Source organism: Anomaloglossus baeobatrachus, chromosome 3 (genome assembly GCF_048569485.1).
Source record: "Anomaloglossus baeobatrachus isolate aAnoBae1 chromosome 3, aAnoBae1.hap1, whole genome shotgun sequence".
Lineage (NCBI taxonomy): Eukaryota > Metazoa > Chordata > Amphibia > Anura > Aromobatidae > Anomaloglossus > Anomaloglossus baeobatrachus.
In genome coordinates, this window is record NC_134355.1 from 129345655 (window position 1) to 129371808 (window position 26154).

The 26154-nt window shown below is 46.1% G+C and overlaps 1 protein-coding gene across 1 annotated transcript in view; it reads left to right on the top strand.

The window, feature by feature from the left end:
- ACTN2 (actinin alpha 2) overlaps positions 1–12134 on the top strand; it is a 141482-nt gene extending 129348 nt beyond the window's left edge. The window contains exon 21 of the mRNA XM_075339440.1: positions 2919–12134. Coding sequence (XP_075195555.1) covers positions 2919–3077 — 159 coding nt within the window. The 3' untranslated portion in view covers positions 3078–12134. The remainder of the gene's footprint in view (positions 1–2918) is intronic.
- Positions 12135–26154: the final 14020 nt, after the last annotated feature.

A 26154-nucleotide genomic window follows, 5' to 3' on the forward strand; every position in this document is an offset into this window, starting at 1 on the left:
ATTGCGACCAGAAAGATACTGCAACGGCGATGATCAAATCATGAATAAAAAAAATCATACTGGACCCAACTTTCTGCAACTTGCTTGTCTAAATACATTGTAAGGCCTCTTTCACATGCCCGTGAAAATCACGCACGTTTTTCACGGATGTGTCAAAGGTGCGTATTGCCGTTGGTGAGCTGTGTGTATGGCACACATGTGTTCTCCGTGTGTTATCCGTGATAACACACGAAGGACGGGAACTTTCTACTCACCTGTCCCTGGCGTCGCTGTCCGTGGTGCTGATCTGCGGTCTCCCGCCTTGCTGACTCCCCGCTGCTGCTGCTTCCGGCCGCAGTGAAGTAAATATTCAATGAGCATAATGCGCGGAGGTTGACAGCAAGTGACAGCAGCGGCAGAGACTGCAGGGCTGGAGAAGGTGAGTAGAGTTTTGTTTTTTTCCTCACAGACACATGTCTTTTCTCCAGTGCGTGTCACACGGAACACATCTGTATGGTCCGTTTGCATTACGTGTGACACGTTTGCGTTCCGTGTGACACCCATGATGTCGGAGAAAAAACGGACATGTTGCCGTGAGAAACACACGGACACACGTAAGTACGGAACGGACACACACACGTAAGTACGGAACGGACACACGTTCCGAGCGAAAATACGTGTGTCCAAAACCATAGGAAGACATAGGTCTACGTGTATACGTGTTTTCGGTACGTGAGAAAACTGCCAAACACAGACCGGAGGCATGTACGTGTGAAAGAGGCCTAAGTCGTAATGTGACTCCATTCACATTTGTCACAAATTAGTCTGCCTATCGTTATGTCAGGAAAGTCAATGAGCTTTCTGAAGTGCTGTGCACATGTTGCTTATTTTTCCCTTGAAGATTTGGTGCAGAAAAAACCCTGCATCATGTCAATTCTTTAGACATTTTTGCCAGCATTTTTCCACCTTAAGGTATGAGCAACGCCTGCAAAAAACGCATAAAAATGTGGCAAAAACGCACCTCAAAAAAAGTGTATTTTTTCTGCCAGGAAATGCAGATTTGGTGAAGAAATTTCTGCAACCAAATACTTCGCGTGCACACATAGCCTTAAGGCCACGTCTCACTAAGCAACATAGCTAGCAACATCGTTGCTGAGATACGACTTCTGTGACGAAGCAGCGATGTCGCTACCGATGTTGCTGTGTGTGACATCCAGCAACAACCTGGCCCCTGCTGTGAGGTCGCTGGTTGTTGCTGAATGTCCTGGACCATTTTTTAGTTGTTGTTCTTCCGCTGTGAAGCACACATCGCTGTGTGTGACAGCGACAGAGCAACAACTGAATGTGCAGTGAGCAGGGAGCCGGCTTCTGCGGACACTGGTAGCCAATGTAAATATCAGGTAACCAAGAAGCCCTTTCCTTGGTTACCCGATATTTACCTTCGTTACCAGCGTCCGCCGCTCTCACGCTGTTAGTGCCGGCTCCCTGCTCCCTGCACACATAGCCAGACTACACATCGGGTAATTAAACCGATGTGTACTGTGGCTAGGAGTGCAGGGAGCCAGCGCTAAGTGGTGTGCGCTGGTAACCAAGGTAAATATCGGGTTGGTTACCCGATATTTACCTTTGTTACCAAGCGCAGCATCGCTTCCACGCGTCGCTGCTGGCTGGGGGCTGGTCACTGGTTGCTGGTGAGATCTGCCTGTTTGACAGCTCACCAGCAACCCGTGTAGCGACACTCCAGCGATCCCTGCCAGGTCAGGTTGCTGGTGGGATCGCTAGAGCGTCGCTTAGTGTGACGGTACCTTAAAGGTGTGCAGCCCATGTGATTGTGCTGCTTGCAACCATCACCCATACTGAAGAGGGAGACACAGATGGTCTGGGACCTGAAACTTGTGACCACCACAGATTTTAAAGTAGCACTCCATTTTTTTTCTTTTTAAATACACCCCCTCATCCATAATTATAATGTGCACAGGGCATGTATGAAAACACTTATCAAACACTGCCTTTATTCTGATCTTTTCTGCACTTCAGTTTGTGTGGAAAGACAATCAATTTCCCAATGTGAGAGCAGGGATGAGTGAACCTGAGTATTAAAGTTTGGGGTTCATACCGGACACTATGTGTCCAGGTCTCGAACTCGAACATGAACTTTTAAAAAAAGAGTTTGGAGTTTGAGTACTGTTCATATGTTAATAAAGTTTGTTGAAAGGCTGCAGCCAATTAATAAGCTGTATTGTATGTACATTGCTGTGAAAAATAAAGAAAAAAAAAATTACTTGGATTCCCGCCTATTTTTTTATAACAAGCGCAGGTAAGGTAGACATCTGGGGGCTGCAACGCTCAGCTGCCAGCTTCATTTTGGCTAGGTGACAAAAATAGAGGCGATCCCACTCTGTTTTTCAAATTATTTAAATAAATAATTTAAAAAAACAGCATGGGCGCCACCATATTTTTGGATCAAGTGGATAGTATAGTTATTTTCACAGTTATGATGGTATACCGCCAACTAAAGGTACCCTGTAAGGTAAAAGAGCGACAGCTGGTTCGCGTGTCAGGCGGAAGAAGTATGGTGACATGCCAAACAGCTGTCGCTCTTTTTTATTCCAAATCTTGCACATGATGTCCCAATAAAGTGCTTCGGCATTTTTAAACAGAACCATTGGTGAGTGCCGCATAATATTTCTGCTCTACATGCATGAAATCTTATATAAGTTGCATTGCAGTACATTGATGATCTCCAGGTTGCAGTACATTATTCTGTATTCTTAACCTTAACATTAACCACAACATGACAGTCCATAGTACTACTCAATAGCTTTCAGAATGGTCAGATGTCTTACTACTTATCGGGGCAGATGGGACAACTCCTCGTTTATAGTCAGCCTATAAATGTTATTGCAGTACCTCATTATTTCTCTCTTTGTTCCCTGCAGCCTTACATATTAGCTGATGAACTTCGTAGAGAACTTCCTCCAGAACAAGCCCAGTACTGTATTTCCAAGATGCCTTCGTACTCCGGCCGCGGCGCTGTCCCTGGTGCTTTAGATTATTCCTGCTTCTCGACTGCTTTGTATGGAGAAAGTGACCTGTAATGGGTTTCATGTGCTCAGCTCCTGCCCTAAAATGTAGATGCTGTGCTTGCAGACTTTCAACGAGCCTAAAAGGAAACATGCATTAAAAATATATGTGCTTAAAGTGCGGTGTCACACAGAAACGTGAAGATTTCATTTCTTTTCTTTATACAAATATGAATCCGTGAATGTGCTTCCTTTCTTTGGGAAACTATTAGATAAGACCTTATATACACGACTGGATTGTCATTTTTTGCTTCACATGAGTATAATGCGGATACATTTTACAGTCTATTTTACAGCTGCAATACTGAGGGTTGTTCTAATCACTATATAGGAGATGGTCTAAATTTGGCTTGTTAGAATCGCGTAGGATGGAGTGTTGCAGACATAATCCAAGATCTAAGATGCAGTCATATTAAAGCCACGGGAAACCAGGACTTTAATGTGACAGAACTGTTTAACACAATTTGGCTCATGCCACATTATAATCCATACCCTTTTCCTTTGCCATGCCCCCGATCAGAAAAAGCATACAAGCAATCTAAGACATAATAAATAGTGATGAGAGAACGTGCTCCCAACTGGTCGATACTCAATCGAGCATCGAGGTGCTTGGGTACGCTTGTTACTCAATCGAATATCACCAGTACTCGAGTCCCTGCCCTGCATGTTTTGCGGAAGTTATACAGTCAATCAAGATGCGGGGATTGCCTGCCATACACAGTAATGCCATAGCCATGTTGGCTACTCGCATTACTATGATTGGCCGGCTGCATCATGTCATCGGGTCTTATATACAGAAAGACCTGGTGATTGCAATGCTCAGCATATTCTCCTCTGAAAGCAGTTCAGCAAGAGCTGGTCTAGGGTCCCTTTCAGATGGCCCCGTTTCCAGTATGTGTGGTGTCTGTTTTCACATGTACTGGAGACACATTCACATGCATATGTATGACACATTCACATGCATATGTATTAAAATAGGTGTGATCCACATAGAGACTTGTCTGTTTTTTACAGTCAGCATGGATAAAAAGGGTCGATACAAGTCTATGGGTCCGTGAAAAACACGTACAGCACACGGATGGCATCCATGTGACATGGAAGGGATGTGTATGTCACACAGATATGCGTATCCCATATCCTGTCTGTGTCACACGGACCCCAATTAAAAGCATTCAGAGAATTATTTTTAAGTGTTAAAGATGTGCATAGATAATAGAGAGATATAGATAAATAAAACAATAAATAGATTTTACAGCTATTAACCAAATAAAAACAAAAAATGATGAGGGGCTCCCCCCATTTGTGATAACCAGCAAAGGTAAAGCAGACCACTATGGGCTGATATTATCAGGCTGGGAAGGTCCATGGTTATTGGGCCATTCACAGCCTAAAAATACCAGCCTGCAGCATCCCCAGAAGTGTAGCATCACATTAGATGCGCCAATTCTGGCACTTTGCCTTGGCTCTTCCTGATTGCCTTGGTGTGGTGGCAATCAGGGTAATGGTTTATGGGGTTGATGTCAGCTGTGTACTGTCAGCTGGCATCAAGCCCTGGTGTTTGTAATGGAAAGATGTATACAAAATATCCTCATAACTAACCCAGTAATCCAAAAAATTAAACACACAAAACAAAATAGTTAATTTCAATAAATATTGCCCGAAACTTTCCCTCGTTTACAATTTTATAAAACAAAAAAAAACTTATGCAGCTCCGCTGTAGTCCAGAAAAGGATATCTGAAAAAACCCACAAACATGCAAATACAGAGAACTAAAAGAAGACACTTAAGGGTGCTTTACACGCTGCGACATCACTAACGATATATCGTCGGGGTCACGTCGTTAGTGACGCGCATCCGGCGCCGTTAGCGACATCGCAGCGTGTGGCACCAAGGAGCGATGTGCAACGATCGCAAAAACGTCTAAAATCGTTGATCGCTGACACGTCGCTCCTTTTCCAAATATCGTTGGTGGTGCATGCCGCTGGTTGTTCGTCGCTCCTGCGGCATCACACATCACTGTGTGTGACACTACAGGAACGACAAACATCTCCTTATCTGCCTCCACTGGCAATGAGGAAGGAAGGAAGTGGGCGGCATGTTCCGGCCGCTCATCTCCGCCCCTCCTCTGCTATTGGGCGGCTGCTTAGTGACACCGCAGTGACGTCGCTATGATGACGAACGCATCTTCCCCTTGAAGGAGAAATTGTTTGGCGGTCACAGCGACGTCGCTGACAAGGTATGTGTGTGTGACACTGCCGTAGCGATAATGTTCGCTACGGCAGCGATCACCGAATGTCGCACGAACGATGGGGGCAGGTGCTATCTCGCACGACATCGCTAGCTATCGCTAGCGATGTCGCAGAGTGTAAAGTACCCTTTACTCTCGCTTCATAGACTTTATTCCTAAGATTCGCTCTGGACTATGTCGGATCAGTTGGGAATTTTTTTTTCTTTTCAATAAAGTAGTGAACGAGCATGGGTGTCTTGTTTTATTTCTCTGTGTTTGTATGTTTGTGGGTTTTTTTCAGATATCATTTTTGGGAATACAGCAGATTCTCTGGAGTACGGCAGAGCTGGATGTTTTTTTTTAATAAAATAGTAAACAAGGGAAATTTCCGGGAATGTTTATTGAAATAAATGTTTGTGTGTTTTTTTTTGGGGGGGAAGATTCCAAGGTTAGTAATGGGGGTGTCTGATAGATGCCTCTCCATTTATAACACCAGGGCTTGATGCCAGCTGACACTACACAGCTGACATCAACCCCATTGGCTCTTCTCGATTGCCCTGGTGCGTTGTAAATTGAGGTAATGATTGATGGGGTTAATGTCAGCTGTGTAGAGTCAGCTGGCCTCAATCACTGGTGTTAGTAATGGGTAATGAGGGTATCTAATAGATACCTCTCCATTACTAATCCTGTAATGCCAAAAAACACACACACAAAAAAAAATATTTTATCTCAAACACTCCCTGAAACCTTCCCTTATTTACCATTTTATAAAAAAAAAACAACAAAAACATGCAGCTCTGCCGTAGTCCAGGGAATCCTCCGTATTCCAAAAAAGGATATCTGAAAAGAACGTTTCCTAACCTTCTTTCCTGTAAAATCTATTCTATCTGCAGTTTTCTATGTTTTACTGTCAGTCTGTAATAGTGGAGTAATACTCTGACAAAATTTGTTCCCAGCTGCATCGTCCACCCATCTTCCCCATGCTGTTTCCATCCATTCTGCAATTTTCCTGCCTCCCCAGCCGACGTTAGGGAAAAATGCTCATTTCCTGTTGACTTCCATTATACTTAGTACTCGAGTTGAACCCGTTTGAGCGTTCGACCTGCTTAATTCGAGTAATGAGCAATAATAAGTAATAGGCATAAAACGTATTGCAGCATTTTGCCACATTCAGAGGTGTATCTCAGTTTTCAAGCACTGGGGCAAGAATTCAGTCTGATACCTTCCCAAAGCGGTTTGAGCAGTTGTCATGTGGCCAATCATTCATATGTGTTTTGCACACTTACAGTCAGGTGTCAATGAGCTGTTCTTCCTAATTCTCTCAATTTTCAGTGAAAAAGTGAGTGCAGGAATAAAAAGCGCTCACTTGATGACTGCTGGAATCCTGACAGTGAGTATACTGCACGCAGTTAGAATTGAGGATGCTACAGTGTCCAGGATTGTGATGATAGTCTGCAGTTAGTCTAGGTGACTGCAGGCTTCTGAAATCTCACAGCGTGGGCACTGCAAACTTTTAGGAACTCCCACGTCAGTGGCGAGAATGGACACTCATGTAAGTGCAAGCATGTGATTTGTAATCTTCTGGCCACATTCCAACTAGACGTGTCCGGCCTCTCTCAATTCATTTTGTTATGCATGTCTAGTCAGCATGTGACTGCATGTATGCACGTTCTAGAGTTAAAGGGTTTATATCTTCAGGAAAATGATCTAAAAACTGCTTCGATACACCTGAAATAATAAGCATATCAGGTACTCACTCTACCTGGTTTCCTTATCAGCTCCATAATCCTGTTTGCATCTTGGTATTTTGGCTGTAGCGATGATGTCATATCAACAGTGGATATCACCTATGTAGCCAATTACTAAAGGGTACTTTACATGCTGCAACATCGCTAGCGATCTCATTAGCGATGTGAAATTCAGGATCGCAAGTGCGATCTTTTGAGGTCGCACATAGGTCATTTTACGCATGTGCGATTTCAAAAGATCGCACTTGCTATCTAGAATTTCACATCGCTAATGAGATCGCTAGCGATGTCGTAGCATGTAAAGTACCCTGTAGACCCAGCATCCCTTCAGAGCGGCATGACCCCCGGGTCCGGGAGGAGCTCGAGCCACCCACCGACGAGCACGGATCCGAGTGGCTCGGCAGCCATCCGAGCGGCTCGGCAGCCGGCCGAGCCCTGGGGCGGTACACTATTTTAGAGTGTTTGGATTCCACTTTCTTAAAAGTGGAAAAATCCTTTTATTCTCCTTTAAACATTTCATAGCTTGCAAGGATTTTTAGACTGCAAGTAAGTTATTCAATGCAGTTTAAAGCCTTACTCAAAAGTCTATTATACTTGTGTCATCAGTGTTTGGTCAACGTGTCATCATTATATGGTCCAAGCGTCTGTTTCTATTTTCCATGTCACCAGTGTTTTCACTGCTGGATCAATAAATAAATAAATCACAAAGCTTCTCCTATCCTTTGCAGTGTTATATACAGACAGCACACGGATGGTACACAAATGCCACTCATTTGCTGTTTCTATTTTTCATGGAATAATAGGCTTGTATAGGAGATTTTCAAGTGTGCTGCTGGTAAAAAGGAAATGTGAAAATCACCATAGACTATAATGTGTACGTGTTGTATTCATGAAAAACACTGATATAACACATATGTGCAACAAGGACATCTGAGGGAGGCCTTATATAGATAGCTGTTTAGAAAATTCTGTTAGTTGTAGTCACGGCTGCCACTAGGAATTTCAGGGCCCCATGCTGGCAAAATTATCAGACCCCCTTGAGATTCCACGCAGGCTCCACCCCTCAAACCTTCCACAGTCCCACCACCACTCTTGGAAAAAACACACACACACACACACACACATACTGTATATGCACATACAGTCATGACCAAAAGTGTTAGCATCCTTGAAGATGTTCAAGTAAATGAAGTATTTCCCTAAAAAAATTAATAATACACCCTCTACACCGCCCCTCTCCATAATAGATCCTCTACACTGCCCCTCTCCATAATAGACTTTCTACACCACCCCTCTCCATAATGCATGCTCTTCACTGCCCTTCTCCAAAATACACCTTCTACACTGCCTTTTCATAATACACCCTCTACACTGCCCCGCTCCATAATACACCTTCTATGCCGCCTTTTTCCAGAATATCTCTCCCACACTTCCCCTCTGTATAATATCCTCCACACACACTGCCCCTCGGTATAATATCCCCCACACACTGCCCCACTGTATAATATCCCTCACATACGCTGCCTCTCTGTATACTATCCTCCACACACACTTCCCACTCTGTATATCGCCCCCCCACACTACCCCTCTGTATACTATTCCCCCCCCACACACACACACACACTACCCCTCTGTATAATATCCCCCTGGTATATATGTCCATGGATGTCCCCTTCCTAGTATATATGATCCCTCCTGGGCCCATCTTGGTAGTATATCTGTCCCCATTCTGGTATACATGTCCAATCCTGGGCCCAGCCTGATATTTATCCCCCTCCTGGGCACATTCTCATATATATATATATATATATATATATATATATATATATATATATATGTCTCCATCCTAGTTTTTGTCCCCTTGCTGGTATATATCTCCTCCTCCTGGGCCACTTCTAGTATATACAGTATGTCCCCATCCTGGTACATATGTCCCATCCTGTGCCCCTTTTGGTATACATATATGCCCCTCCTGGGCATATTCTGGTATATATCGCCATCCAGATTTTTGTCCCCTTCCTGGTATGTATGTCCTACTCCTGGTATATATGTCCCCTTCCTGGGCCCCTTCTGCTATTTATGTCCTCATCCTTGTGTATTTGTCCCTTACTTGATATATATGTTCTCTTCCTGGGCTCTTCCTGGTACTGTATATTTGTGTGCTGCAAATAGAAAAAAACTAAAAATTTTACTCACCCTCCGCAGCTCCCACGTCATGCAGCGTCCTCTCTGAGCCGCAATGAATTTCAGCTGGATGTGCACCCTCCTATGCACATTCAGCTGAAGCAAGGCAGGCACTGGGGGGGTCATGTGGCCCCCCACACCTGGCAATCGTCCCACTTCTGTCTTCAGCTCACGGAGCACTTGCCTTTCTCCGACGGCTGCTAATTCCTTGCCACCTCCGCAGCTCTGTGTTGCCTGCAGCAGTGTGATGAGGTCGCAGAGTGATGACCTCATAGCGCTGCTGCACGCAAGGCCATAGGATGACGTGACGGTGCCCTGCTCTGCTCCACTGCCTTCAGCACATGGTTAATTTGCATGCAATGCCCCATCACATGCAAATTTGCCATGTGTAGTAGCTTAAGTGACATGGCCGGGCCCTTCTGCTGTGGCTGTGACTTTGGCCTGGTGAAGGTGGGAGGCCCTGTCTGGGGCTTAATAAAGCTAAGTAATTACCCTGGGTCTGTCCATGCCCCACTCTTCACCGGGCCACATACGCCAGTCATGGTTGTCAGGCCCTGATGGCTGCCCTGGTTGGGGTGGGAAACACACTACAATATAGCACTTAAGGGGGCTTTACACACTACGATATCGTTAATGTTTTATTTTCGGGGTCACGTTGTTAGTGACGCACATCCGGCGTCATTAATGATATCGCAGCGTTTGACACTGACCAGCGACCTTAAGCGACCTCAAAAATGGTGAAAATCGTTCACCATGGAGAGGTCGCCCCAAACTCAAAAATCGGTAAGGGTTGTTTTTCGTTGTGGTTCGTCGCTCCTGCGGCAGCATACATCTCTGTGTGTGACACCGCAGGAGCGAGGAACGTCTCCTTACCTGCCGCCGGCCACAATGCGGAAGGAAGAGGTGGGCGGGATGTTTACATCACGCTCAGCTCCGCCCCTCCACTTTGATTGGCCGGCCGCTTAGTGCCGTCGCGGTGACGTCGTTGTGATGCCGAACATCCCTCCCCCTTGAGGGAGGGATTGTTCGGCAGTCACAGCGACGCCGCCGACTAGGAAAGTACGTGTGACGCTGCCATAGCGATAATGTTCGCTACGGCAGCGATCACAAACAATCGCATGCACGACGGAGCGGGTACTTACACGCTCGATATCGCTAGAAATTGCTAGAGATATCGCTACCGTGTAAAGCCCCCTTAACAAGTAGCGCTAGGTTGGAATCACACATATAGTCTCTGAGAGTTCACACACAAAGCAAAATTGAAAAGTGCATTATGTATAGGGATATCAAAGCAATAGGGTTTGTCTGTGCTATAGGTACTGCACTCACCTCTTCTTTAAGTACAACACTTTCTGCGGGCTGTATTTGTGATGGCCGGCTGCCACCAGGTCTAACTATTTCTCTGTCTTTTTATCACTAAAGGCCCCGTCAAACACACAGATAAATCTTTGGCAGATCTGTAGTTGCAGTGAAATCATGGACGTATTGTTCCATTTGTACACAGCCACAAACCTGGCACTGATTTCCACAATTTCACTGCAACCACAGATCTGCCGCAGATTTATCTCTGTGTGTGACAGGGCCTTAAGGCTAGGGTTACATGGCAGCTTCAGCCGCAACAGCCGTCATGTGGCTGAAGTATCTTCTATGCTGATGCTACATCAAGTTTATGGGCTCACATTGCGACACCTACACTACTGCGACAAACAAGTAGCAAAAATTCAAACAAATGTGATTTTTTTTTTTTACAACTTGCTATATAACACCTTTCAAAAATCTGTCTTTAGATATTTATTGGCCCAGTCTTGACGTTTCACCTTCTGTGTCTTGGCCAGTGGTGGTGGGCTTCAGCCTTCCTTACCTTGGCCGTGTCTCTGAGCACTGAACACCTTGTACTTCTGGGCCTCCAGGGAGAAGGATAATAGATCCCTGATCGCTTCAAGTGGAATCCTTGGACTTAAGCGGGCTTTGCACGTTGCGACATCGCAAGCCGATGCTGCGATGTCGCACGCGATAGTCCCCGCCCCCGTCGCAGGTACAATATCTTGTGAAAGCTGGCGTAGCGAAAATTATCGCTACGCCGGCTTCACATGCACTCACCTGCCCTGCGACCGTCGCTCTGGCCGGCGACCCGCCTCCTTATTAAGGGGGCGGGTCATGCGGCGTCACTGCGACGTCACACGGCAGGCGGCCAATCGGAGCGGAGGGGCGGAGATGAGTGGGATGTAAACATCCCGCCCACCTCCTTCCTTCCGCATATTCTACGGAAGCCGCGGTAACGCCGGTAGGAGATGTTCCTCACTCCTGCGACTTCACACACAGCGATGTGTGCTGCCGCAGGAGCGAGGAACAACATCGGACCGTCGCATCAGCTTAATTATGGATTACGACGACGCTGCACCGATGATACGATTACGACGCTTTTGCGCTCGTTAATCGTATCATCGAGCCTTTACACACTACGATGTCGCATGCGATGCCGGAAGTACGTCATTTTCAATTTGACCCCACCGACATCGCACCTGCGATGTTATAGTGTGCAAAGCCCGCCTTAGACGTTCACCCTTATCAGGCTTATTGCCCTAATTTTGAAAAAAGTCTTGATTGAGATGCTGCAGACAATCTTTCTGTTTGGAGAACAAAACTTCATGTAACTTAAGATCTGTAAATTATAAGGAAAGCAAGGAGTTTACAATGTTACAACATTCTAATGTAAATTTCATTTGTAGAACGTTAAAAAATTGTTGTTGCAGTGGAAACAGCCTTCTGTATTCTGTAACTAATACCAGAGAATAATGTTTCAGTTTTTCTTACTGACCCTGTCCAAGGTTCTACTACCATAAAAAAATTAAATGTAATATAAGAATAAAGATTGTTAACGTCCTACATAATAAACAATCATACATACAATCATGTAATAAAGTCTTTGTGATTTTATACAATCAAGCAGCACACACCACTGTATGACGTTCACAGGTTGCTCCTGTATCCTGCCTCCTGAGGGGGCACAGAGTCCCTTTTCCTCTTAAAATGACACCAATATTATAAATTGTACATGGCAGCTGGGGACTCCTGTTATAAATCTTGCATTATAGACCTGGATCACTCTGCATAGCAGAACTGTTTTTAGACTATATGTAAAAAAATAAGTGGACACCTAAACATCACATCTATATGAGATTTCTGAACATCCAATGCCCAAACTATTGGCGCTAATGTAAAGTTGTCCCACTTTTATAGTTGTAACAGCCTTTATTACCATGGGAAGGTTTTTCACAAGATTTCTGATTGTTTCTGTGGGAATTTGTACCCATTCAACAAAAAAGCATTTGTGAGTTCAAGTGCTGATGTTGGACAAGAAGGTCAGACTCATGACACCATGTCTTTGTGGCCCTTGCTTTCTGCACTCTGCACAATCACGTTGGAACAGAAAAGTGTTTTCCCCAATCTGTTGACAGAAAGGATATAACAATGTTAAGTGTCCATAAACATTAGAGCACATGATCATAACCCCAATAACTAGAGATGAGCAAACCCAAGGTTCGGTGTTCGGACCAAACACAGACTTTACAAAAAATGTGTTCGATTTTGCAGTTCAGGTGCTTTATAAAAAAAGAAGGAAAATCCAGCATCCGCATATAAAATGAAAACATGGCTTTATTGAAAAAATTAAAAACTAGAAAAAAAACATGACAATATTCCAAGTAGACTAGATAGTCCGTCTACGCGTTTCGAACAGTTAACCTGTTCTTAATCATGACAACATTAAATGCAAACATTATATATATATACTAGATGGTGGCCCGATTCTAATGCATCGGGTATTCTAGAATTAATTGCGTAGTTAATGTATGATTTTTCTTATATATATAGATGTTGTTGTGTGTAGTTGCCAAGTGTTTGTGTAGGGCGCTGTAAATGTTCTGGGTATTGTCTGGGTGTGGGTGTGTGTGAGAGCGGTGTTGTTTATGTGTTGCGTTGTTTGTGGAGCACCGTGTGTCTGCAGCATTGTGTGTGTGTGGTGCTGTGTGTGTTGCGTGGTTTGTGTGTGGGTGTTTGTGTGTGGGCTGTGTGTGTGTGTTTTGGGGGAGGTATGTTTTGTGCAGTGTGTGTGTGTGTGTTGTGTGGTGTGTGCGTATATTTGTGTGTGCCGCGGTGTTTGTCTGTTGGTTGTTGTGTGTGTGCGGCATTGTCTGTGTGTGTGGGTGTCTGTGTAGGGCGGTGTTTGTGGTTCCCAGTGTGTGTGGTGTATTGTGCGGTGTGTGTGTGGTGGTGTGTGTGTGTTTTGGGGGAGGTGTGCACGCCCATCGTGCTCCATCCCCCATGCTGCGCACCCCCCATCGTGCTCCATCCCCCATGCTGCGCACCCCCATCGTGCTCCATCCCCCATACTGTGCACCCCCATTGTGCTCCATCCTCCATGCTTCGCACCCCCATCATGCTCCATCCCCCATGCTGCACACCCCTATCGTGCTTCATCCCCCCATGCTGCGCACTCCCCATCGTGCTTCATCCCCCCATGCTGCGCACCCCCATCGTGCTTCATCCCCCCATGCTGCACACCGCCCATTGTGCTTCATCCCCCCATGCTGCGCACCCCCCATCGTGCTCCATCCCCCATGCTGCGCACCCCTCAGAGAGGAGTATAATAGGAGGACTATAATAGGAGGACTATAATAGGAGGAGTAGTCCTGGGGAGAGAGGAGTATAATAGGAGCAGTAGTCCTGGGGAGAGAGGAGTATAATAGGAGGAGAAGTCCTGGAGGTGAGGAGTATAATAGGAGGAGTAGTCCTGGAGGTGAGGAGTATAATAGGAGGATTAGTCCTTGGGGGGAGAGGAGTATAATAGCAGGAGTAGTCCTGGGGGAGAGGAGTATAATAGGAGGAGTAGTCCTGGGGGAGAGAGGAGTATAATAGGAGAAGTAGTCCTGGCGGGAGAGGAGTATAATAGGAGGAGTAGTCCTGGGGGAGAGGAGTATAATAGGAGGAGTAGTCCTGGGGGGAGAGGAGTATAATAGGAGGAGTAGTCCTGGGGGGAGAGGAGAATAATAGGAAGAGCAGTCCTGGGGAGAAGAGTATAATAGGAGGAGTAGTCCTGGGGAGAGAGGAGTATAATAGGAGGAGTAGTCCTGGGGGGTGAGGAGTATAATAAGAGGAGTAGTCCTGGGAGGAGAGGAGTATAATAGGAGGAGTAGTCCTGGGGGGAGGTGTCTAATAGATGGAGTAGTCCTGGGGGGAGGTGTCTAATAGGTGGAGTAGTGCTAGTGGGGAGGTGTCTAATAGGTGGAATAGTCCTGGGGGGAGGTGTATAGGTGCCCAATGTGTGCGGGGGGTGGGGACGAGCAGGCAATGTGTGCGGGGGCGGGGACGAGCGGGCAATGTGTGCGGGGGGTGGGGCTGAGTGGGCAATGTGTGCAGGAGGCGTGACCGAGCGGCCAATGTGTGCGGGGGCGTGGCCAAACCAAGCGGCTAAAATGTGCGGGGGGTGTGGCCGAGCCAAATGGCCAATGTGTGCGGGGGGCGTGGCCAAGCTGAACGGCCAATGTGTGCGGGGGCGGGGCCGAGCCGAGCGGCCAATGCGAGCAGGAGGCGTGGCCGAGCCGAGTGGCCAATGCGACGGTTGTCACTGTAATGACGTCATTTTGTAGCAAGACAGACAGACAGACTAAGGCAATTATACAGTTAGGTCCAGAAATATTTGGACAGTGACACAATTTTCGCGAGTTGGGCTCTGCATGCCACCACATTGGATTTGAAATGAAACCTCTACAACAGAATTCAAGTGCAGATTGTAACGTTTAATTTGAAGGTTTGAACAAAAATATCTGATAGAAATTGTAGGAATTGTACACATTTCTTTACAAACATTCCACTTTTTTGGAGGTCAAAAGTAATTGGACAAATAAACCAAACCCAAACAAAATATTTTTATTTTCAATATTTTGTTGCGAATCCTTTGGAGGCAATCACTGCCTTAAGTCTGGAACCCATGGACATCACCAAACGCTGGGTTTCCTCCTTCTTAATGCTTTGCCAGGCCTTTACAGCCGCAGCCTTCAGGTCTTGCTTGTTTGTGGGTCTTTCCGTCTTAAGTCTGGATTTGAGCAAGTGAAATGCATGCTCAATTGGGTTAAGATCTGGTGATTGACTTGGTCATTGCAGAATGTTCCACTTTTTTGCACTCATGAACTCCTGGGTAGCTTTGGCTGTATGCTTGGGGTCATTGTCCATCTGTACTATGAAGCGCCGTCTGATCAACTTTGCGGCATTTGGCTGAATCTGGGCTGAAAGTATATCCCAGTACACTTCAGAATTCATCCGGCTACTCTTGTCTGCTGTTATGTCATCAATAAACACAAGTGACCCAGTGCCATTGAAAGCCATGCATGCCCATGCCATCACGTTGCCTCCACCATGTTTTACAGAGGATGTGGTGTGCCTTGGATCATGTGCCGTTCCCTTTCTTCTCCAAACTTTTTTCTTCCCATCATTCTGGTACAGGTTGATCTTTGTCTCATCTGTCCATAGAATACTTTTCCAGAACTGAGCTGGCTTCATGAGGTGTTTTCAGCAAATTTAACTCTGGTCTGTCTATTTTTGGAATTGATGAATGGTTTGCATCTAGATGTGAACCCTTTGTATTTACTTTCATGGAGTCTTCTCTTTACTGTTGACTTAGAGACAGATACACCTACTTCACTGAGAGTGTTGTGGACTTCAGTTGATGTTGGGAATGGGTTCTTCTTCACCAAAGAAAGTATGCGGCGATCATCCACCACTGTTGTCATCCGTGGACGCCCAGGTCTTTTTGAGTTCCCAAGCTCACCAGTCAATTCCTTTTTTCTCAGAATGTACCCGACTGTTGATTTTGCTACTCCAAGCATGTCTGCTATCTCTCTGATGGATTTTTTCTTTTTTTTCAGCCTCAGGATGTTCTGCTTCACCTCAATTGAGAGTTCCTTAGACCGCATGTTGTCTGGTCACAGCAACAGCTTCCAAATGCAAAACCACACACCTGTAATCAACCCCAGACCTTTTAACTACTTCATTGATTACAGGTTAATGAGGGAGACGCCTTCAGAGTTAATTGCAGCCCTTAGAGTCCCTTGTCCAATTACTTTTGGTCCCTTGAAAAAGAGGAGGCTATGCATTACAGAGCTATGATTCCTAAACCCTTTCTCCGATTTGGATGTGAAAACTCTCATATTGCAGCTGGGAGTGTGCACTTTCAGGCCATATTATATATATATAATTGTATTTCTGAACATGTTTTTGTAAACAGCTAAAATAACAAAACTTGTGTCACTGTCCAAATATTTCTGGACCTAACTGTATATGTATAGATCTTTTTAATCTATGTTCTCAATCAACCTAAAAGACTTAATATTTTTAAAAGTTGGAGTGGGTTTTTTTTAGATTTGGCTATCTTAGGAGGATATCTATTTGTGCAGGTAACTATTACTGTGCAGAATTATTAGGCAACTTAATAAAAACCAAATATATTCCCATCTCACTTGTTTATTTTCACCAGGTAAACCAATATAACTGCACAAAATTTAGAAATAAACATTTCTGACATGCAAAAACAAATCCCCAAAAAACTAGTGACCAATATAGCCACCTTTCTTTATGATGACACTCAACAGCCTACCATCCATAGATTCTGTCAGTTGCTTGATCTGTTTACTATCAACATTGCGTGCAGCAGCCACCACAGCCTCCCAGACACTGTTCCGAGAGGTGTACTGTTTTCCCTTCCTGTAGATCTTACATTTTATGAGGGGCCACAGGTTCTCTATGGGGTTCAGAACAGATGAACAAGGAGGCTATGTCATTATTTTTTCATCTTTTAGACTTTACTGGCCAGCCACGCTGTGGAGTAGTTGGATGCATGTGATGGAGTATTTTCCTGCATGAAAATCATGTTTTTCTTGAGCGATACCAACTTTTTCCTGTAACACTGCTTGAAGAAGTTGTCTTCCAGGAACTGGCAGTAGGTCTGGGAGTTGAGCTTTACTCCATACTCAACCCGAAAAGGTCCCACAAGTTCATCTTTGATAATACCAGCCCATGCCAGTACCCCACCTCCACCTTGCTGGCGTCTGAGTCGGAGTGGAGCTCTCTGCCCTTTACTAATCCAGCCTCTGGCCCAGCCTCTGGCCCATCAAGAGTCACTCTCATTTCATCAGTCCATAAAACCTTTGAAAAATCAGTCTTAAGATATTTCTTGGCCCAGTTTTGACGTTTTATCTTATGTCTCTTGTTCAAAGCTGGTCATTTTTCAGCCTTCCTTATCTTGGCCATGTCCCTGAGTATGGCACACTTTGTGCTTTTTGATACTCCAGTAACGTTGTAGCTCTGAAATATGGCCAAACTGGTGGCAAATGGCATCTTGGCAGCTTCATGCCTGATTTTCCTCAATTCATGGGCAGTTATTTTGCGCCTTTTTTGCCCAACACGCTTCTTGCGACCCTGTTGGCTATTTTCCATGAAACGCTTGATGGTTCATGATCACGCTTCAAAAGTTTGGCAATTTCAAGACTGCTGCATCTCTCTGCAAGACATCTCATAATTTTGGACTTTTCAGAGTCCGTCAAATCTTTCTTCTGACCCATTTTGCCAAAGGAAAGGAAGTTGCCTAATAATTAAGAACACCGTATATGGGGTGTTGATATCATTACACCACACCCCTCCTCATTACAGAGATGCACATCACCTGATTTAGTTAATTGGTAGTTGGCTCTCAAGCCTATACAGCTTGGATTAGAGAGAGACTCCACAATACCATACAAAGAAAGCGGGGGGGCCGATTGTGATCAGATGCCCACCCACTGTGCAAGTTCATAATCATATTGCAAACATGAGAAGAAAACAAAAGCTTTTAAAGTGCAAAAATATATAAAGTTTATTTTGACAAAGGTGACAGTTCATTTTAAGTTAAAAAATAGATAAAAACAGAGACCATTATTATTGCAAATCACTCCATGTCATTAACCTATTCATAAGTGTAAATTATAGTTATATTTGAATCACACATAAAATCTTAATGATGATACATATAAATTTTATACACCAATAACATCCAAACAAGAGATCAAGTCAGTGGCATAAGGATAATGCCACGAATACATATTGCATATTGCCCATTGGGGATAATATAAGGGGAATCCCAAGAAGGATGGAAGAAATTCAAAGGGGTCAGAGCGTTTCTATCGCAAGTTTTACCGCTAAAGATGGTAGCAGCGGTCAGTCTCATACAAGACCTTAAACTAGCCCAACGAATGTTTCAATCAAGATTTTCTTTCTTCTTCAGGGGCGATATATATATATATATATATATATATATATATATATCCCTACACCAATTGAGGTGGAGCTCTACAGAAATCAACCAATATGGAAAACACTTGGAAACTAACAATCAAAGTAAAATCCACAAAAAAAAAACAAAAACACCAAGAAAATGATCTTTATAGATTGATATAGAAATCCAATGTTGATAGTATAGAATACATGCTTAGTTCAAAAACAGCATCATTAATCACAATCATTTATATCTCCATCATAATATCAGAATAGAAAATGTATTAATTAATAAATAACGTTATATATAAGTATAAATAATTGGGATTTTACAAATTGATATATAATTAGAATATTGTAACATAAAATAAATAATTTGCCAAAAAAATCTATTAATAACTAGATTGATTGGCTATTAGGTGTTATATATGTGTTGTTCTTGCTATAACCATATATGATTATGCTTCCCAATACCAGTTCCTTCCCATGTAGGGTTTGAGTAAATTAAATAGGAAATAGCAATCATAGACGTTGTGATCTTGATGAAAATCCAAAAAATTGTGATTGGAGATGTGTTTTTGCAACTTTTTATTTATTTTTTATGTTACAATCTTCTAATTATATATCAGTTTGTAAAATCACTATTATTTATACCTATATATGACGTTATTTTTTAATTAATACATTTTCTATTCTGATATTATGATGGATATATAAATGATTGTGATTAATAACGCTGTTTTTGAATTAAGTATATATTCTATACTATCAACATTGTGATTATATATCAATCAATAAAGATCATTTTCTTGGTGTTTTGTTCTGTTTTTTTTCTGGATTTTACTTTGATTAGTTTCCAAGTGTTTTCCATGTTGGTTGATTTCTCTAGAGCTCCACCTCAATTGGTGTAGGGATATATATATGTTCTATGTTTGCATTTAATGTTGTCATGATTAAAAGGCTGTTTCACCCATATTTATTATTTGCTAGATCGATATTGTGTTGAGAAACAATGTTTAAATACCTTATGTTGGTAATAGTGCCTGTGAGAGGCACTATTGCGGACCGCTGTTCCCCTTGCCTGACCCCCATGACCTCAGGGATCCGGTGATCTCACGTCAAGTTCCTGTTGACCTGACATCACCGCGGCCGGCCGCAGTCTCTGTGAGTGACTGGGCTTTGGGCGGTGTTTCACTGCTTGTCACAACCGAGCGTGTCTCCTGCTTTCAGCGCTCTGCTGTGAGGGAGGAGGGAGCTGATGGGCTGACATGCTGGGCTGTGATGAGTGCTGAAACACCGCCCACAGCCCATCACTCATGGACACCTCGGCCGGCTGCAGTGTGCGTGAGTGATGGGCTGTGGATGGTGTTTCACCGCTCATCACAGCCATCAGCTCCCTGCTCCCTCACTGCAGAGCACTGCAAGCAGGAGACACGGATGCGGTAATGTCAGGTCAACAGGAACTTGACGTGACATTGTGTCGCCCTGGACAAGCCAGGGGCCACAGGTAACAACACACACACACCCCCACCCCCAGTAGTTCACAGCAGACTCCCCCAGTGAAACCTGATTCCTTCCCTCGGGTTCAGACAGACACACTAGGTGGGCGGAGTCAAGCAGATAGGCACGCCCACCGAAGAATCTGTCTGGCCTGAGGCAGGAAGCAGGTTCAGACAAGTCTAGGAGAGGAAGAGAGAGGAGGTCTGCAGAGAGGCAGACGCAGACTGGGGCCTAGGTTGGAGCCTAGGGCCCCCGTGTAGAGAGTGAGGCAGACGGTAGTGGCCGTCTGCAGGGAGCCGGGCAGACAGTTGGTGGAACCGCAGGTAGCCGGGGCTGGGCGGTGGCTCACCGGTACTGAATCAGGGAGCAAGCTGAAAACCGGAGCGCAGGAGGAGCGTACGGAAGGTGCAGGAAAGGACTTACATTACCAACCTGGGGTCAGGGGAAAAACACCGCAGCTGCCTGTGGGACCCGCCCATCCAGCGTTTGTTTCAGCAGAGACTCTGTGTGCATCATTGGGCTGAGTGAGTACCACCGTGCCGTGCGGCACAGCGCTGCCCCCCTGCGACCCTGCACCTCACCAGGCCCCGTAACCTGCCTGTCATCCATCCCTACCCCATCACCGGGCCCCGGGACAACCAACCCCCTACCCACAGAGGGGAGAACTAACAACAAAGCTGCTCCTTGTCACCGCTCCCGGGATCCCCGTCCAGAGCAGCGGTGGTGTCACCATTATCACCACAGCCGTGGGTGGCGTCACGGACAATAAATCCCCACAATCAATCCAATCCCCCCTTTTCACTCGCGGGCGAGGAGCGCCGCTCGAGTCCCCGGGATCCGGCCCACCACTCGAGCCACCACCGAGCAGCAGCACCAGCGGCCGGACCCGAGCAGTGGGAGAGCGCAGCGTCCCCTCCTCCGCCCGCGACAACTTGGCGTCACGAACAGGATCCTACCGCTCTGCCGTCTGGTAGAGGTGCGCCTTGTTACCGCCGGAGGTGTCCGGCCGAAAAATTTGCGAAGCCGCCATCTTGGGTGCGAAAAGTTCCTGCTCGAGCGTCTTCCCCGAGCAGGGAAGGCGCGAAGCGAAGCCCCGCCCCAATGAACGGAAGTGGTAGAAAGAACCAAGGGGGGGCGGGTGAAGGTCTGTCTGATGTAGACCGCGGCTATAAAGGCAGGGACGCCAGGACCCTGCGGCCACCTGGAAGAGGCCGCCGCAGCGATGCACCGACCCGTTACCCCTGTTACCGGTAGCGGAGCCCGCAGCGTCTGTGGGGGAGGACCCAGACCTGGGATCCCCAGGCCTCACCTTTGTCACCGCCCTGCCACCGGCCCCGGCAGTCCGTCCGGCCTCAACGGAGATGACGACGGCCCCGGCAGTCTGCCCGGCCGCAACGGCAGCGAAGTACCGGTCCCGTTAACCAATCTGGGCCCGTTCCTGGACTGGGGTCAAGGGGTGCTGTCCCTTTCTTAGGGGCAGCACCAAGGCTAGGTTTGTTTGGGTGGGTGACTGAAGGACATGTTCCATTGTTATTATTAAAAGTGTTTTAATGTTTGATATGCCTCCCGTTGTGGGAAGTTTGCAAAGTAATGCTTGTGTTTAATGTTTTAATCTTTTACAGTTAAAAGAGAAAAATAAAACCGGTGATGGACGGGCAGCCCGCGGACGGTCTGCATTTTACTAAGGGGGAATGTGTCGCCCTGGACAAGCCAGGGGCCACAGGTAACAACACACACACACCCCCACCCCCAGTAGTTCACAGCAGACACCCCCAGTGAAACCTGATTCCTTCCCTCGGGTTCATACAGACACACTAGGTGGGCGGAGTCAAGCAGATAGGCACGCCCACCGAAGAGTCTGTCTGGCCTGAGGCAGGAAGCAGGTTCAGACAAGTCTAGGAGAGGAAGAGAGAGGAGGTCTGCAGAGAGGCAGACGCAGACTGGGGCCTAGGTTGGAGCCTAGGGCCCTCATGCAGCAGAGAAGCAGACGGTAGTGGCCGTCTGTGTGAGCCGGGAAGACAGTCTGGTGGAACCGGAGGTAGCCGGGGCTGGGCGGTGGCCCACCGGTACTGAACCGGCTGGAAACTGGAGCGCAGGAGGAGTGTACGGAAGGTGCAGGAAAGGACTTACATTACCAACCTGGGGTCAGGGGAAAAACACCGCAGCCGTCTGTGGGACCCGTCCATCCAGCCGTGTGTTTTACCGAGAACTGTGTCCTCATCATTGGCTGAGTGAGTACCACCGTGCCGTGCGGCACAGCACTGCCCCCGCGACCCTGCACCTCACCAGGCCCCGTAACCCACCTGCCATTCATCCCTACCCCATCACCGGGCCCCGGGATAACAAACCCCCTACCCACAGAGGGGAGAACTAACAACAAAGCTGCTCCTTGTCACCACTCCCGGGATCCCCGTCCAGAGCAGCGGTGGTGTCACCAATATCACCACAACCGTGGGTGGCGTCACGGACAATAATCAAAGCCCCCACAATCAAAATCCCCTTTTCACTCACGGGCGAGGAACGCCGCTCGAGTCCCCGGGATCCGGCCCACTGCTCGAGCCACCACCGAGCAGCAGCAGCGGCAGCTGGACCCGAGCAGTGGGAGAGCGCAGCGTCCCCTCCTCCGCCTGTGACAACATCACCGGATCCCCGAGGACACAGAACCCGGGGGTCAGGCGAGGGGAACAGCGGACCGCAATAGCGCCTCTCACAGGCACTATTGCCAAGATAAGGTATTTGAGAGAAACATTGTTTCTCAACATAATATCAATATAGCAAATAATAAATATGTGTGAACTACCCCTTAAAGAACAAGTTAATGTTCGAAATGCGTAGACGGACTATCTAGTCTACTTGGAATATTGTCATAGTTTTTTCTAGTTTTTAATTTTTTCAATAAAGCCATGTTTTCATTTTATATGCCGATGCTGGATTTTCCTTCACTTTTTTCTCAAGGCTTCCTCATTCAACAGTCTGGTGAGCTATTCACATCTTCACGTTTATCCTTCTCAGGTGCATTATGTATACTGACCACTCGAGAAACCAGTTTTGTTCTCAGGTATGGTTGGTGCTCAGACAAGTGTGAGCCGCTTGCAGTGTCTGAATGGCTCTCACGGGGGGTAAAATCAGCGTTATCGGATATAGTATGTTCCCAAAAAAATAGAAACCCCCCACCTTCCTTACCTCTGAAGTGTTCTGTTTATGGATGGCTGCGTGTGGGTGGAGAGCTGAACTGCCCAATCACTGAATTCCAATTCCAAAGTCTGGCTGAACTCACAGAATCCGAACGTCCATGGGTCAGCTCATCTCTACCAATAACACAAACCTTGGCTTGCGATGTAAAGTCATGGGCAACAGCTTTAGGGATAGGTACCATCCTTGATCCTTATTATTCCATCCAGTAATTTGGGATTTGTATATGCAAAAACACAAGCAGCTCCTCCTCTATCAGCTCTATGAACTCATTTTTGGCACCTGTGTGAACTTTGGCACGATCACCTGGACATTAGTCTGTTGTTTTAAAATTATCTAATATAGTATAGTTTTTAGAGGGTTTATTATTTTGGTTTTCTTAAAAATTATTAGTCAGTGGTCCAATAGTCAAACTACTGGCTTTATAATGGTTGACACACTGGGGAGTAGTATCATCATGTGTGTCCACTGATTGCATCCACATATTCGTAGCATTGGCGTGGAACAGTCAGATAGCAACATGACCAGATAAACATTTGGGGGGGAAGGTTAATAAGTCTGATTCCCTATAATTAAATATATTACTTCTTTAGCATATCTAATGATTTTATAGAACATTCATAGAATTTTTGTCATGTCTAATATGGTTTACTGGTTGAAAGTCTGAGTAGAGCAGGCAGTGCCCAATGATTACACTGAGTGGTGCATAGTATTGAATGATACACGTATCATTACTAGAGATGAGCGAACCGGTCGTGGTTCGGCTCGAGTTCGGTTCGCCGAACGGGCGTCTCGGTCGAGTTCGGTTCGACGAACCGAACTCGAACCGCATAGGAAACAATAGGAGGCAATCACAAACACATAAAAACACATTATAAATGTACACATACAGTTAATAAACATTGCCATAGCACTTACCGGTCCCCGCGATCCCTCCTGCACTCTGTCTCCTGCCGCTATTCCATCCGATGATCGCTGAATCCTCCCGGTAACCAGCACTGCCAGCAGAGAAGCAGGACCTATCGTGACGTGAAAAATAGCCATGTGACCAGTCACGTGCCTGTTATCTCATTGGCTACAGACTGGTCACATGACTATGACGCGTCATGTAGGACCTGTCATTGCATCTCTCTGTTACACGGTGCACGTTTGTGCTCTAGCTCGACTCCCCGCTCTGCTTCCCCGTTCCTTTAAGGTACCATCACACTAAGCGACGCTCCAGCGATCCCACCAGCAACCTGACCTGGCAGGGATCGCTGGAGCGTCGCTGCACGGGTTGCTGGTGAGCTGTCACACAGGCAGAGCTCACCAGCAACCAGTGACCACAGCCCCCAGCCAGCAGCACACGTGGAAGCGATGCTGCGCTTGGTAACTAAGGTAAATATCGGGTAACCAACCCGATATTTACCTTGGTTACCAGCACACACCGCTTAGCGCTGGCTCCCTGCACTCCTAGTTACAGTACACAGCGGGTTAATTTAACCCGATGTGTAGTCTGGCTATGTGTGCAGGGGGCTGGCACTGGCAGCATGAGAGTGGTGGACGCTGGTAACTACGGTAAACATCGGGTAACCAAGGAAAGGGCTTCTTGGTTACCCGATGTTTACCGTAGTTACCAGTGTCCGCAGAAGCCGGCTCCTGACCGGCTGACACAGCCGGTCAATCACGGTCAATCACGGAGATCACCGTTGCCATAGCAACGCACTTGGTAGCGGTGACGGGGACGTCCCGCTACCAGCACGCAGCGGCACCGGAATCACGTGATCGGAGCAGCATTGCTATGGCAACCCGTGCCACCGCTTACAGCCGGGAGCCTGTGGTCACTCTCACAGAGTGATTTCTGCACGGAGCACAGCTGTGCTGTCTGATGGAGCAGAGCTCCATGTGTTGAAGGGGAAAGAAGACAGAAGAGCAGGATCGTGGAGATGTGACAGGGGGTAATAAAGATGGAGTCTCTAATGTGTCTGTGTATTTATTTCTATTAAAGTATTTTTTCTCTGTGTGGTGTTTTTTTTAATCCTTTATTGGAGATTCTTAATGGCCGGGTCAAACGTGCCTGACATTAAGAATCTCTGGCTTAATACTGGCTAGTAAAACAAAGCCAGTATTAACTCATGATTACCCAACAAGCCACCCGGCTCCAGGGCTGTTGGAAGAGTTGGATACAGCACCAGGTGATGGCGCTTCTATGAGAGCGCCATTTTCTGGGGCGGCTGCGGACTGCAATTCTCAGCAGAGGGGCCCAGAAACCTCGGACTAACCTGTGCTGTGGATTCCAATCCCCAGCTGCCTAGTTGTACCCGGCTGGACACAAAAATGGGGCGAAGCCTACGTCGTTTTCTTTTTTTTTTTTTTTAATTATTTCATAAAATTCATGAATTAATTAAAAAAAGGGCTTTCCTATATTTTTAGTTCCCAGCCGGGTACAAATAGGCAGCTGGGGGTTGGGGGCAGCCGTACCTGCCTGCTGTACCTGGCTAGCATACAAAATTATGGCGAAGCGCACGTCATTTTTTTTGGAGTTTTTTGGCAAAAAAAATAAAAAATGCTTCCCTGGATTTTCCATTGCCAGTGAAGGTAACACCAAGCAGTGGGGGTTAGCACCCAGTAGCTGCTTGGATTACCCTTAGCTAGCAATACAAAAAATGCAGCGGGAGCCCATATATATTTTTTTTAATTATTTATTTAAATAACTAAAAACAAAAAGGGCTTCCCTGTATTTTGATTGCCTGACATGACAGTGCTGTAAAAATAAATCTTTAAAAAAAATGACGTAGCGCTCCGTGGTATTTTTGATTCTCAGTGCAGATAAAGCAGACAGCTACGGGTTGCCACCCCCATCTGCCTGGCGTTACCTTGGCTGGCAATCAAAATACAGGGAAGCCCATTAATTTTTTTTATTTAAAAAATAGTTAAAAAAAAATGATGTTGGGTCCCC